Raw genomic sequence first — 15,951 nt, 5'->3', positions numbered from 1 at the left:
CAGGACATACTATGAATAGTTAAGAGGTCTCTAAGGCTACTGACTGTTCGTAAATAGAAACAATAAGTGCTGTTGGACTGAGAAATATATATTTACAGTTTAATTCAGAAATATTTGGACACTGACACAATTTCTCAATGCTTTGGAACAGCTGAGCAGCCAATTGTCCAATTACTTTTGGTCGCTTAAGGTGGAGGTGCACATCTAAATTGTGTTTCGATTCCTCCACCGTTCAACTGATTTAGATGTAAATACACTCAAATTAAAGCTGAAAGTCTGCACTTAAAGCACACCTTGGTTGTTTCATTTCAAATCCACTGTGGTGCACAGAGTCGAAATGCTGAAAATTGTGTTAACGTCTAAATATTTATGGACCTGATTGTACCCCATCGTCCAACTAAACCTGAACCTGTTGCTCTTGACTTACTTTCTTCAGCTTTAGACATGAAGATGCACACAAAATTAACCAAGAAAAACAAAAACCAAACTTAAAAATGATGGAAAAGCTGGTCTTGGTGCTCACTAGATGCTCGGCAATTTGTTTGCCTTGAGAATCTCCCATAAAATGTGTGTATCCTTTTTTTTATCCTGCAAAATACTGTGGTGTGGATCAATATGCAAAGAGATCCTGGGATTTGAGAGTTAATGTGCTGCTACTGGACTGGAATTTTTACATACTGAGTTTGATAACTTCCTAAATTGTGTCTAATCTCAAACTAAAGTCCGATTTAAAAGGAATAAAAAAAACTGTGCCTCTGGTGGGAGCTTCACTGTGAGAAACCTGCTAAACATCTTCAGTTCAAAGGGTTTAATGAAAGTCACATAATCTATTCCAAATGTACAAGTCAGACTCATCAGTGAGAGAAAAAAACAAACAGCAGAGACCCTCCTGAATCGGAGGCCAAGCTGATAACGATCTGCAGCAGGATGTTTGGAAACGATCATTTAATTACCAATCCTGAACACGATCGCTTCGCTGCGCCGCTCCACTGCAGCACGGCTGCTTGTTTTGGCAGCAGCGACCCCCTCCACCCCCCAGATGTGTAACCCAACCTTTTAATTGCTATCGGAGGAGCGGCGGCCTCGCTGCGAATGGCTGCAGCACAACTGTGAGCTCAGCTAACTGCTTCAAGATGTGCACAGAGGCAGCAGGCCGAGCGACGGAGCAGGAGGGAGAGAAAAAGATCCCGGTGCTGCCAGGTGACCTCTGACCTGAAGCCGCTCCGTATCAGGTGTCAGTTCGCTCTGGATTTTAATTTAACCCTCCTGTTGTCCTCATTTACAGGCACCAAAAAAATATTGTTTCCTTGTCTGAAAAAAATCCAAAAATTCTGCAAAAAAATTCCCCAAATTTCTGAAAATTTGCAAAACCTTCAGGAAGAAAATTGCAATAATTCCTTAAAAGTTTCCCTTAAATTTATTTATTTTTTTAAATCGCCCAAATGTGGCAAGAAAATTCTTGTAAATATTTTCAAAAAATGAGTAAAAATCCTAAAAAATATCTAAAATGATTACATATATATCAGTAAAACTTCTAATATTTTCTTTAAGAACATTCACAAAAAAATCAATCATGGATTTTGGTTGATTTTTTTTCTTAACGTTTCTTTTTTTCCACCCAAAAAATGTTCAAAGATTTCCCAAAAATGTTAAATGTGGACATCAGAAGTTTTACTGTGAAAACATTTTTTTTTCCACACATTTTCAAACTTTAAAACGGGTCAATTTTGACCAGCAGGACGACACGGGGGTTAAAGTGATGCTACATGGCTTCCAGATGCAGAATTTTTTTTAAAAAGAGGCTCTTTTACTCCATCAGGCAACTGTGTTCATCACCGTTCAACAATAAAATGTAAACAACTTTTATTTTCTTACAATTTACAGTACAGCTGACTTTGAAGTGTACTTTTAGTCCACATAATGTTTGGTGTAAACACCAGTAGAATGCAGCATATTTCCTTCTCGTCAATCCACGAGCATGATCAGTCTCAGTCACTCCCTAATGTTCACGTTTTCAGTTGCTGCTTCCGACCTGCTGATGAAGGTTTCTGCAGATTTACAGTCGTCTGTTTCAGGAGATGCTGAGCTCGGTGAACCCGGCCACAGGCAGCGGTGCCGGGCTCTTCTTCTTATCCAGCTTCAGCCCATCTGTTTTCCTGGGTTGGGCGAGGCGGCTGTGGTGCAGCAGGCTGAAGAAGTGGAAGCGCTCGCCCATCTTGTTGGGGTTGGTGAGCATGTCATAGCTGCTGATCAGCTGCTTCCTGGTGGACGGATCCACGCAGCTCCTCAGCAGAACCTGCAGACAAGCACGGAGGAGTTTAGACCTCTGAACATGTGTCTGAACTTGTTTCTCTTAAAGGCTTTCTGAGGAGTTTTTCACATCTATGGACTATGTTTAAAATCATCTACAACAAAAAGGCCCCCGTCACATCTGGTTACCTTCAATGACAATGAAAGGATAAATATTTTAGTTTGTTTACAAGAAAATTTCACAGAATATCTAAAAAAAAATGACCTGTTGTAAAGTATGAAAATGTGGATAAAAAAATATATATTTTCACAGTGAAACTTCTGATGTCCACATTTTCAACATTTTGGGGAAATCTTTGAACATTTTTTGGTGGAAAAAAAGAAATGTTAAAAATTTTCCGTAAGAACATTCGCAAAAAAATTGGCACGAAACAAAACTACAAAATAATTACAAAGCGACAAATGGACAAAAACGAGACAAAAAAATTACAAAACAACAAAATATTACAAAACTGAGACACAAAATGGCAAAAGAACAATGAGCAATCCAGTATTTTACTCCACGATCAAAAGAACTTGTGAAGGTCTCGAAATTATTTTTAAATTTACAGTTTTACAAATGTATGATTTGCAGTTAGTGTCTTCTTTGTAATTTTTACATTTTACAAAGTCATCCCACTGACCCATATGGACCCTCTGGAGGGCCGGTTTTGGCCCGCGGGCCGCATGTTTGACACCCCTGGTATACATTTTATATATACGTATCAATCAGTATCAGCATATGGAAATGGAGCACATTTAAAAACAGTGTCTCTATGACTAAAATGTTCATCTCTAAATAATACATTTAAAGGATTATTACTAAATTGTGTACATATTGTCCAATATATCACAATCACTGATGGGTGGTCATACCTCTGCCCACCAGTGATGAAGACTGACCTGCATGCGGGTGTCGATGCCCATGTTTTTCAGGAAGCTCCTCTGACTGACGGGTCCCAGACAGGCCACGCCCCCTCCCGCCATCCTCCGCAGGTAGCTGAAGTCCACGTCAGCGGTGAGATCGGCCGAGCCAGGAGAGGACAGGACGTCATGCAGCTGGTGGCCTTTAAACCCCTGACCAACAAATAAAGACAAACAGAGGTTTTTAAATTCTTCTCAGCAGCCTTACTGTGTGATTACAGCAGCAGAAAAATGTTTGATGAGAATTAATGTTGCTGTTGTTTATTCAGCGTCAGGAATTCTCTCAAAATAAAGATTCATTCTGTTCAATCACGCTGGTTGTGCTGATGGGAACATAAATGTTTAAAAGTGGTTTGTTTTCTCTGCTGCAGTTTATTCTACTATTTGTGTTGTTTTATTCTTCTTTTTTATTCACTGTAACAGTTCATTTGGAAAGATGCAATATACATTCAGTGAGATGGTTGAGCAGCAGGAAACACATTAAAGGATTAAATATATTTTACACATCTTGAGCTTAATGTTCAGTAAAGTTTGAATGTTTCAAAGAAAAAAAATCTAATTAAACTACAGTCAATTCAAATCTCGGCAGTGTTAGGAAGAGGAGGAAGAGCAGACAAAGAGGATGGACAGGCTGGTTTCCCTGGTTTCCTCTCCACCTGCAGTTCAGGAGATTTTCTACTTCCTACATCTGTTTCCTTCGACGAGAACTGAAGAGAAGCCTGAACAAAATGTCCTCATCTGAAGGTCTAAATCTTTAACCGGCTCACACGAAGACAAAGACATTACAACAGCTGGAGGAAACGCACACGGTGTTAACGGCTTAGAAAGACATTAAAGAGCCGGAAACAGTCCTGCTGCACTTCATTCTTAGAAACGATGATGACTGGCTGTGTATGCATGTATTCATTTAGGGTTATCTAAAGAATTGATAAGAGGAAGAGTAATATAGAGACTTCTCTGGTAGCTGAGACAGACGACCAAGTTGTTACAGATTGTAGATTTTAAGCTCCAAGTATAACTGAAATCATGAAATAATGGCATTCTCTCAAAAACACTTTTAATCAGAGCTATCTGGAACTGAAGGATATAGTATTTTACTACTGCTACACTTTCTGATCAAAACGACAAAAGTCAGACAAAAAAGACAAAAAACAACAAAAATAAGACAAACACTAAACAAAACAAAAAAGAGACAAAAAATTTGACAAAAAAGCTAAAAAGTGACAAAAAATGGTCAAATGACAAAAATGAGATAAAAAAAATTATACAAATGACACAAACAAGACCAAAAATGACAAGAGTGAGAAACAAAACAACAAAAAAATAAACAAACAACACAAGCGAGACGAAAATCCCCACAAAACAACACAAACAAGACAACGGATAAAGCAAATAAAGCAAGAAACAAAAATAAGAGAAAAAAACACAATTGAGACAAAAAGGAAACACAAAATGACAAAAATTAGAAACTAAACGACACAAACACGACACGACAAAAATTAGTCTAAAAAACAACAAAAACATGACAAAATATTACAAAAATGAGACACAAAATGACAAAAGAACAATAAGCAATCTAGTATTTCACTTTATGATCAAAACAACTTGTCGAGGGGTAGAAATTATTTTAAATTTATGGTTTTACAAAATTACAATTTACAGTTAGTGTCTTCTCTGTAACTTTTACACTTTACAAAGTCGTCCCATGGGCTGGATTGGACCCTCTGGATGGCCGTTTTCGGCCGTTGGGCCGCATGTTTGACGCCCCGGCACTAGTGGCTCTGTTTGTTTTTAACAGAACAGTAAAGTTCTGTTTAAACACCATGTTTCAACCACTGTTGTATGAGATTAGTGAGATTTCAGAAGAAGTGAAGTTCACACATGAAAACAAAAGAAAGAAATTAAAGCAGAATGGTAAAACACAACTTTAACACAATAAAGTTCATTAGAAGACAAAATACTTGAGTTTTTAAGACTAGATTTTGGCCCAGAGGTTCTGTACAGGACAGGATCTGGAGATGCAGGACCCATTGTAGTTGGTGGAAATTTGCAGACCTCTGTTTTTGTGGTTAGTAATCCAGACTTACTATTATTTACTCTGACTTTGAAGAAAAATGAAAATAACAAAATGATAGAACCCATTTAGATCATAGTAAGTGTTAATATGTGTGTGTCGTACTCTGAACGTGTCCGTCTTGGTTCCATCGTGTCCGTAGTCTGCGATCAGCGCTGCACCTCCATCCTCTGTGATCCGCCTGGAGAGCTGCTGGACGATGATTCCTCCCTCTGCACACACCTCCACATGATCCCGCCTTTCATCTGCCTGACACACACACACACACACACACACACACACACACACACACACACACACACACACACACACACACACACACACACACACACACACACACACACACACACACACACACACACACACTTTAATAATAAATGTCTTCACTCTCAGTTGATCTCTGCAGGAGACACTGAACGCAACGTGACTGTAAACATACAGTCAGATTGCCGCCTGTAGACATTGGTAGTCGACATTAACAGTCAACATTAATTAATCAGGGAATTAATTAGTATTTTGTTTCAATTATTTATCAAGCAAAACTCAAAACACTTTCAGGTACCAGCTTTTCAAATGTGAAAATGTTCTTCTTTGAAGTGAATATTTTCCTATTTTCGACTGCTTGTCAGACAAAACAAGACCTCTGCATTACTTCGGGCTCTGTGAACATGTGGTGGCACATTACTCACTTTTCCGCGATTTCAAGTAGTAATAAAAACAGAAGAAGCTTTGTTGCAGCCACAAATTAAACGTTTATCAGTCAAAAAAAGAGTAAAAATGTTAAACTCCACATTAGAGCCAATGAGGATACTTCATTTAAGCACTTTTCCTCTTTAAACTGTAAAAGTCACTCTTTTCATTTGCTTTGCTGGGCTGTCTTTATTTTTATTGCATATCCACATATAGTAGAAAGTCTCTCAAACACCCTCAATACATTGTGCATTGACATGTTATATATATTATATACATAACAAAGTCATTGTATTGTACTGTTGCTTTCAGCTATTAGTTTTTCATCATGTATGGATGAAAAAGAACAGCTAGAAAACTACAAAGTGAACAAAATCAGCAGATTCAAAGAGGATGATCCAATGTAATTGATGCAAAATGACAACAGTGATCTATATCATCATCTTAGCTTAATTGACAAAAAACATTTCCACTTAATTTCTGTAATCTTCTGTAATCTGCTGCAATCAAAACAAAGCATGCAATTCAGTACAAATAGTGGTATATAACTGTGTTAACTGCTAAATTTGTACATTATTTTATGACAAACAATTTATATTTACATTATAAGTTCTGAAAAAGATTCATTACACAGGTTTATGGTGTCCACAGCAAAAAAATCTAATTTTTTTCGACTCGGACTTTGTATTTTTTCTGCTATTTTAGGTCAAGTGTGTCCCTACATTATATCAAAATGTATAAATAATCATAGAATCACACAGGTGAGGTTGTGCTGAAAAAAAGACACCAAGCAAAGCAAGATCAGCAGCTTTTAAGGTGAAATATAGAGGTAAAATCTGAATTAGTCAAAAACGGCAGTGCACTATTTTGTCTTGTGATTTGTGTTTGTTCGGACCATTTGAGTCGCCTTGTTAAAACTAATTTCCACAGTTCAAGTGAAATACAAACAGCGAGACTGTTAAAGCTTTGGGGGTTTAACTCAACTTATAAAAGCTGGATTTTTTCCACTTTAAAGTAAAGGCTGATGTACTCGAGGCGAGCTCCAGTCTTTTAAACTCTGTGGAAATGAACTCTTCACACAGACTCAGAGGTTTGTTTTACAGCCTCCATCTGGTTTTTATTGCTCACTTTTCTACCATCTATACATTCGCAGCCTGTTTGATTCTGGCTCCCTTTAGACACTTTGAACATCCTGCCAGAGGCCTGACATCATCATCATCCTCATCATCAGAAGCAGCCTGTTTGGATGAAGAACCTGCTCTTAAATCCAGTTTGAGGGCCACAGCGCCAGAGTTCAGCTTCTGCAGAGAGCAGGTCTGAAGAAACGGAGGATTTATTTCTTACTGCGGTCATCTGTGCATTTAAAAGTCAAACAATGGGCCTGTTTTATCTGGTTTCAAGAAGCAAAGAGGCTTTAAAATGAGATGTGGTAACTATAAAGGCGCAAAGACTTCATCCAGAAGCTGTAAAAAGCAGCTGTTTGGGATGCAGTGCAGTGCAGTTCTGTCTCATTCTAGGTGTTTCCACAAGTTTCAGAAGTTGCGTTTCATATTCATACCATTTGGAAATATTGCTATATAAGGCAGAAAACTGTGACATAATAAACCCTCCTGTTGTCCTCATTTATAGGCACCAAAAATATCGTTTCCTTGTCTGAAAAAAAAATCCAAAAATTCAGCAAAAAAAATTCCCCAAATTTCTGAAAATTTGCAAAACCTTCAGGAAGAAAATTCCAATACCTTAAAAGTTTTCCTTAAAGGTTTTATTTATTTTTAAATCTCCCAAATGTGGCAAGAAAAGTCTTGCAAATATTTTCAATGAATGAGTAAAAATCTTCCAAAAAAATCCTAAAAACATCTAAAATAATTATATATATGATTATCAGGAAAACTTAGAAGATTATTTTAGAAGATCAACCAAAATCCAGCGAAATTCGCTGGATTTTGGTTGATTTTTTTTGTGTGAATGTTCTTAAGAAACACTTTAAACATTTCTATTTTCCACCAAAAAATGTTCAAAGATTTCCCAAAAATGCTGAAAATATGGACATCAGAAGTTTCACTGTGAAAATGTTATTTTTTTTCCACATTTTCAAACTTTAAAACAGGTCAATTTTGACCCGAAGGACGACACACGATGGTGAATAAATCAAAGTATCGCATCTATAATTGTAGAATTCAGACAAGAGAAGCTGGATAATATGAGGACGCACTGAAGCGCTACGGACTAAATATTTAGCATTAATTCACATGGATCAATGTGATTTTTCCTCTCAAATTTAACACCTTTAACAGATTATATTATAAAATCTCAAAAATCAAATTCAAGACTTTTTAAGAGTTCATAAAACTTCTTAACAGACAGACATCATTTAAGATAATATCACATATCTGTGAGAGTATATATTCACTCAAATGTGGCCTGATTCGTCCCAGAGTTACACACCTTCAGATCAGTCCTGTGACTCCGCTGCTTGTACTGACCTGTACTAGTGTGGATGAAGCCAGAGTCGGAGACGGCGCCACCACAAACCTCAGCTTGTCCGGATTATCAGGGTCGATGTCCACCATCACCTCCCTCCAGCCTTTTTGTGTCCTCTAGCAAAACAGATTCACAGGTTCAGACAGGCCGCTGCATAGAAAACATCTGAGAGCTGATCTCAGTACAAACAAACTTCAGCAGAAATCTACTCGTCACACACGGATTCACTCTGCTGCCATTTGATATTGAAGCTGGAATGTGAAACTGGAAATCTGGACCAGATTAAAATTGCAGTCAGTGAAAAATTACTCATATGATCCCATGTAAAAGTCACTGTTCAGAACTTGAGACTGAAACTACAAATACGGCTTCTGAATACTCAGCTGATGGTGTATAATTTCACTTTGGTGCCATCTGGTGGTAGCAGAAGCTGGTAGTAGTTTTTAAACCTCACCTGGAATTTGTGGATTGGAAGAGCGTCAAAGAACTCATGAGCAACAAAGATACTGAATCCTGGAGGAAGATAGAAACACATAGAGACGATATATCAAAGCGCAACTTTAAACTGAAGAATAACAAGCATATTTAAATTAAATGTTCATTTTTTCTTTAAGAAATCCCATGCAAAAACCAAAACCCAAGCTAAATGTATTCTAGGGATTGTGCGGGTCTAAAGTCTGATATATTTTATTCCTCGGTGACATAAATACTCTTAAGTGTGGATTAATGAAAAATAGTCCTCAACAAAAGCACTATTCCCCCCATTTGCTTGTTTGCTTTGTGAATTTCTGAGCCTTTTTCAGAAAAGAAAACCTGTTTGTGAACCACTTCCAAGATTTTCATCCCCAGTGGACATGAATGGGTTTGGAGCTGAGACCTGCATGTAGTGTAGAGAAGCCAGAAATATTTAAAGACAAAGACCAACAGATCTCCGATTTTGGTTTTTGTAGCATTTATTGACATTTAGCAAACCACACGTTTGCCAAATGCCATCCTTGAACAGAGTCTAGCAGAATGTGTAGAGGTTTCAATAGTCTTTGTTTCAGAGGTGAGTGTATTTCTCTATTTGCATTCAGAAATCGTTCCCTTCACAAACAGTCTGATCACATTCTGCCTCCTGCTGCTGTTCTACCTGTGGGGACGTCGTGTAAGCGTCGGTACCACGACACCGGCAGCCCGGCTGCAGTTTCTCCACGACGGTAAACCGGCTCATCCTCGCTGTCCGCCTCCTGGCTGTAATTTCTCGTGAGATTCTGGGCCTGAAGGAGACTCAGAGCTGGGCTCACCTCGACCAGGTGGAGCGACACCGAGGCCTCCCCCAGCACCGAGCGCAGCTGACTCATCACCTGGAGGGAAACACGTCACTGAGGGTCAGGAGGGAACTTCATTATTACACGGATGTGTCCTTTTGGGAAAAGACACTTAATCGACTCAAACTCTAAATTATAACAGTAAGTTTAAGTGATATCATCTGTTGGTGATTAGCATCAGGATGCAGAACACACATTTTTTTATGTGCTTTTCTAATTTTGATTCTCTGTATTGTAGTGTAGCTGGACTTTGAAAAAATCCCTAAAAATTAACAGGCTATAGGATCCAGGGTGTAAAAATATTAACCCTTTAAGCTCTAGTATAAGTATTTTAACTGAAAAGAAAATGAAAACAAACAGTAACATGTAAAATAGTGACTTTTAATATATAAAAATGTAATGTCAAATTATCAATCTTCAGCTCTGTGGATTAGAGACACTTTGTAATAATAATAAAAAGAAGCATTTTGAAAGACAAAATAATTTAAATAAGTCTCTTTATCCTATCGTCAGCTCAGACTGATTTACTTCCACCTAATCCAAACTGTAAATCAGAGACCAAACAACAGCCTTAGAACAAAGACACAGTCACACTGATGTTATTGAAATGTGGTCTCTAAATTACTGCAGGCCTCAAATTTAATACTATAAGCGTCTTCTATCAACCATGGCTCTGTGATGTCAACCTGAGGAGTTAATGCAGTGGAAACAAGCAAACAGCGACTCCAGAAAGAGGCTCAAATACTTCATAATTATTCCTGGGACTTGTGCAGTTTAAATGTCATATTTATTGTTTTATTATGTGTATGTGGTGTTGAATGTTTCACCAACATGAAACATTTTGTCCAAACAATGAAATCTTCTGGATCCGTAGATGACTAAACTTTCTTTCAAAGGCTTTTGAGATCCTATCCTGTTTCTGGTACTATGATAAGTCTCGTGTTTGGGTAAATGTTGTTCTTTGCATGTCTGACACAATATTAACATAAGAATCCTCCAGCCTTCCAGTGTGACGATGAATTAAAGCCACTGACAGATTTCCCAGACTTTCCAGGTCTGAATTTTTAGGATTTCTCATGACCAGTGAAGTCTCGCTGCTGCTATAAATAAACAGAAGTCAGACGTACTCTGAGGACATCACTGGCCAGTGATCCTTTCCCAGGTCCGAGTTCAACCAGCTGCAGCTGTTTGGGTCGACCTGCTCCCATCCACTCACTGATGATCCAAACGCCGAGCAGCTGGAGGAAACACAACAAGCTCAAACCCGACAACATAGAGCAGAAGGAGACAGTTTCTGATCTGAGCAGAAATCTGCCATTTTCAACCTCATTTACCTTTTTTTTTTTTAAACTTTTCTGAACCTCAACATTACTTTAAACTGACAGACTTCTTGGTGATGTTTAGGCTGCAGTCGGCTAAACTGTTTTTAATCACTAACAATTTAGTCTTCTGCAGAAAACTGACTGGTTAAGATTGATTTTTCTAAAAATGACTTCTAGCCAACACATAGTGGTGGAAAGTACATTTAACCAAGTACTTTAAAAGTCAATTTTAAGATATCTGAACTTGAATATTTCATCTTCATGCTGCACTTCAGAGTAAATTTTACCTTTAACGTTCATAAATTTGTCAGTTTTAGCAACTTTTCAAATGAAGATTTTTAAAGTAATGCTTTTAAATAAATGAAACAACCCGACAGAAGATACACGTGAAACTGAAATAATTTGTAATAACAGTCAACTGATGGAAAATTAACTGATGACAGTAACTGTTCATGTTTTTTCAGCTTCTAAGATGTGATCTGCTGCTTGTCCTTTTAATCGGTGGAATTTAGTTTATTAATTTGGACTGATCCTCTTTTTATTTGAGACTGTATCCATCAGGCCATTAAATATGTCACAGAATTTTTATTCCACATGAATATGGAAACAGAGCAGCAGAGAGCAATGAAAGCAGTTAGTGTTTTTAAGCCTTTATGCGTGTTGTTTATATCATTTTAGTTATTTACTTAGCCTTTTTTTTATACAGGAAATCTCATTAGGACACAAGAGAGACCTGTCCTCAAATAACATAATGTTTATATCATCTCTTTATCTTCATGGTTCTTACAAACATTCATTTATGATGTTAGATTTAAACCTGTATTATAAAATTTAAGCTCTCACAATAATTATACGTGTACCAGACAAGTCAAAAATGGACGTTTCTATAAGGCACAATTCGTTTGATTTCTTTTGGGGCCACAAGAAACCGTTATAGACTGAAACATCTTTTAAAATTACACGAAAAGAAGATGCTCTTGTGTTGGAGAACCTTCATAGCAACACTTAATGATAAATTCCTGTTTTTCAAACTATTAGAAAATCATGGATTTCCATTGTGTCTTTGAATACTTATAATGAAGTCAAAACAGCGGTGCAGCACCAGCGGTAAAAACACAGTCTGTCATTTTTTTCAGCCTCACCTCTCCGAAAATCTGGCTGATTTCTGGTGATGTGATAAAATCTCCATCAGGCCCCAGCATGTTGTTCCTCACATAATAACCCTGAAATGACACCAATCAGTCTGAATGGAGGCAGTGACAGCCAGGAGACAAGAGGTTTCAGAAAAAGGACAAATGCAGCCTGAAACGTTCAAACAAAGATGCAACAGCCAGACTCCAACAGTGTGATTTAAATCATTATTAATGCCCAAAAAAGGTATCAAAACATTTCCTGGTTCTGGCTCCTGAAATGTCAGAAATTCTTGTTTGTTTGTTTATAGTGATTATTTTCATAGAAAAAAAACTTTTGTAAATATGTGTTTTTTTAGAGGTACTCCTGGGTAAAAACTGGATATTGACATTGGTTTTATTTTCTATAAAACTTTCTTACAAATACTTGTGCATTTACAGTTAAATACCTGCTGACATGATCAGGAAATTATGAGTAAAGTATCCTGGAAATTAGCTGAAAAATACAAAACCTGCAGCATAAATGGTCAAACATACCACAGGAAGAGACTGGACAGCACAAACTGTGGAATTCTTTCATTTGCTGCTCAGAGCTCTGACAGTCCTGTACTCAGACAGTTCAACTCGAGGCAGTTTTCAGGCAGTGTGACTATGACAGATTTCAGATGGATCTTAACTTACTGTCACAGGGTTGGTGAGCACCTCCCTCATGTATTCAGCCACCGTAATCGGTCCGGTGGCTTTTAATTTGGTGGTCAGGTGTCGCAGCATGGAGGGTCGGGACTTTGTCTCCTCTGGTGAAGAGCTGCAGAGGAATCTGGACTGAGCTGCTCCCCATCGAACTGACAGACAAAACAATAATCCATGGTTTATTAAATATGAGTGTTTCTACATGGGAAGTACAGGAATGAGCACATTTTATATGTGTTCAGAATTTATTATTGTGTTTAGAAAAGAACTGCAATGATAAACTGATTAGTTGTGAACTATTAAGCGCCAATTGATTTTTAAAGTTAAAAAAGGTCTAATTTCTCTGATTCCAGCTTCTTAAAAAATGAATACCTTCTGTATTCTTCCTACCATTATGAGAGTAAACTGAATATTTTTGGCTTGTGTGCAAAATTAAATATTTGGGGAGGTCATCTTGAGCTTTGTAAAACACCAATTGGCATTTTTCATCTTTTTCTGACTTTTTGGGGGCCAAACAACAATTTCATCAATTGAGAAAATAAACTGCAAATTAATCAACAAAGAAAATGACTGTAGCACAAATTTACACTGAATACATGAGTCTAAAACTGAATGTTTATATGAAGAGTTCATTTGCAAAAGCAGGCAACTCCGTTTGCAGAAAAATATTTTTTTTATTGTTTACTTGAGATAATAATAACAATAATAATTTATTTTTTCTATTTTGTCATGTATTTTCTACTGAGTCAAATCCACTCAACTTCAGTTTTATTGATATTATCTCAAGTAAACAATAAAAAAGTTTATCAAAATGGAGTTATCTGTTTTAGCAAATGAACTCTTCATATCATGGGGACACAGAATTTGAATTTAGGAGACAAAACTTTCACATTTAAATTTAACTTTGTAAGAGTTTTGTTTGTGATCCATTGGATTTTAAAAAAATATTTCTTATATGTAGTCTGCTTTTCAACATGCCGCTTCAACTTTCATGTTGTATAGTTCACATTACAGTTCACAACCGAAAACTTTTATTGTTTTACTGACCAGATGACTGGAATAATCAATGAGAAAATAAGAGATGCTAAAGCAAAATATGAAAAAAGATCAACAAAAAAGGCAGTTTAAATTAAATCAAGCTTTGAAATATATCTTTAAAAAAAATAGCATTGAATCAGAAAAGCAGGAACATATTACGTAATCCAAACTTCACAGCATGAGTAAGTGGCTTATTAAATGTACACAGAGATATTATTGTGATACTCTGACAGTCTCAGCACCTCTGTGTTTGTTTATCCACTGAACTACATTGGATCATATTTGAATCAAAGCTGCTCTCACCTGCTGCTGCTGGACTGAAGACTCTGCTGACCAGTTGCGGGGTTTTAACACAAAGAAAAGCTCTCATTTTTGCTGTAAATGACACAAAACTATGGTTTCCTATACTCGGTTGCGCCTCATTATTTCATGTAACTTCAACCACATGGACCAACTACTGTCTGACAGGACAGCTGCTAGCCGGTTAGCATTAGCTACGTTAGTGACAAGTACACAGCAAGTAAACAACAAAGGACAAAGGCAGCCGCTGTCAGAAAAAAATGTTTTAGCTCCGGGTATAAAAGATAAATATGAATATGAGTTCATTTGTGTCTGTCCGTCCTTTAAAGAGGCCAAAAGCTTCAACGTCCTTGTGCATATAAGCGCTATACCGGATGTAGCATCTAGCTAACCCTCCACAATAAAACAACAGTTGGACTTGTTCATGAAAAATAAATAGAATCTTTATAGTTAATTTAACACATCCTAATCAATAATGATATTTATTTGTGGGTAATTTTGTCAATTGGTCAAATGAGGACTCTATAAGCCACAACCAGAATTTTATCAATGGTGGTGCCATGAGAACTGTAACATTATTAAAAACACTCACATTTTGTTGTTCATTTAACTTAATTGTTTCTAATCACAGCTTCATAACGTTTTCTATATTAATTTACAAATATCCAAATGAATCGTACAAAATAGCTTCAATGTATGTGCTTTTATGTGAACATCATTTAGCATCAATTGTATGGTACACACTGTCATATTTAGAATTTAACAATAGGAACTTTAAAAAGAAAGACTTAGAAACAGGTATTACTTTAAAATACAAAAATAAGAAAGGAAATATAGTGACCATCTGAAGTGTAAATTAAAAAATAGAAAAAAAACAATGAAACTCTACAGATTCATTTAAGTACATGTCTGAAAATAGGCAGATTCTGATATCCTCATGAGATATAGGTCTTCAGTAAATTGCAATATTTGAACAAAATATATTAGATCTGACAATGTTCTTTTTTATTCTCAGAGAACATCAAGTCATTACGTCTTTCTTGAATTTGTTATATTATGTTGAAAGACAAATTTCTTTAATCTGTTCTCATGATGAGGAACTTTACACTTAGAAGAAACAACAAACTATCTGATTGGACGAAGGACGGTGACGTTTTGGTGAAAGAAATGTGATTGGTTAGTAGAGCTCTGAGTTCTTTGCGTTTTTCAGCTGTACATCGACGTAAAACCAAAGTCTGTATTTTATTTAGAAATTCTTGTTCTGTTATATTTATCAATGTACAGCAAAGGGTAAATGTAATTGTAATAAAATAAAAAATAAATAAAACAGAAGCAGTGGTTGTGGCAAGAATGAGGATCATAATACTGTCAAATGTAAATTACAGACATGACGATTTTAAGAGTAAGTTTGATTTACATTTCATTTACGATATTAATTATAAATAAACCCTCATAAACTGAGAAATAAGAAAACATAAATTATCCCAGAACTCACCTAAGAATTATTATGTTTTTAAGTTTTCAATAGTAAAGTAATTAATTGATAGTTATCTGGACATATAATAGTGCATGCTAAATTGCAACTTGTAATGTCGAATTCGGCGTATTTAATATTTGAATTTAAAAAATTGTCTATGCCATTTTACTCCTTGAATAAATTTTGTTCGTTGTCAAATCTGGCAACCCTGCTCCGGAAGCGCCTC

General features: G+C 36.5%; 1 protein-coding gene across 1 annotated transcript; it reads right to left on the bottom strand.

The window, feature by feature from the left end:
• Positions 1–793: 793 nt before the first annotated feature.
• Positions 794–14,634, bottom strand: ndufaf7 (NADH:ubiquinone oxidoreductase complex assembly factor 7). The gene is made up of 10 exons (XM_022194787.2): positions 14,252–14,634; positions 12,902–13,062; positions 12,233–12,313; positions 10,896–11,006; positions 9,591–9,804; positions 8,913–8,971; positions 8,461–8,574; positions 5,393–5,536; positions 3,193–3,366; positions 794–2,296 (listed from the first exon to the last, which is right to left on the bottom strand). The coding sequence occupies exons 1-10, from the start codon at positions 14,316–14,318 to the stop codon at positions 2,072–2,074; spliced, it is 1,350 nt and encodes a 449-aa protein (XP_022050479.1). The 5' UTR covers positions 14,319–14,634; the 3' UTR covers positions 794–2,071.
• Positions 14,635–15,951: the final 1,317 nt, after the last annotated feature.

The sequence above is a fragment of the Acanthochromis polyacanthus genome, chromosome 16, assembly GCF_021347895.1.
Source record: "Acanthochromis polyacanthus isolate Apoly-LR-REF ecotype Palm Island chromosome 16, KAUST_Apoly_ChrSc, whole genome shotgun sequence".
Lineage (NCBI taxonomy): Eukaryota > Metazoa > Chordata > Actinopteri > Pomacentridae > Acanthochromis > Acanthochromis polyacanthus.
This window is presented reverse-complemented; position numbering and strand designations above follow the sequence as displayed.

Coding starts and splice junctions, on each gene's coding strand:
- ndufaf7 (XM_022194787.2), bottom strand. CDS start 14,318: ATGAGAGCTTTTCTTTGTGTTAAAACCCCGCAACTGGTCAGCAGAGTC. Junction 5,537..8,460: donor CTTCATCCACACTAGTACAG/GTCAGTACAAGC, acceptor TGTGTGTGTCAG/GCAGATGAAAGGCGGGATCA. Junction 2,297..3,192: donor GCATCGACACCCGCATGCAG/GTCAGTCTTCAT, acceptor GCTTGTCTGCAG/GTTCTGCTGAGGAGCTGCGT.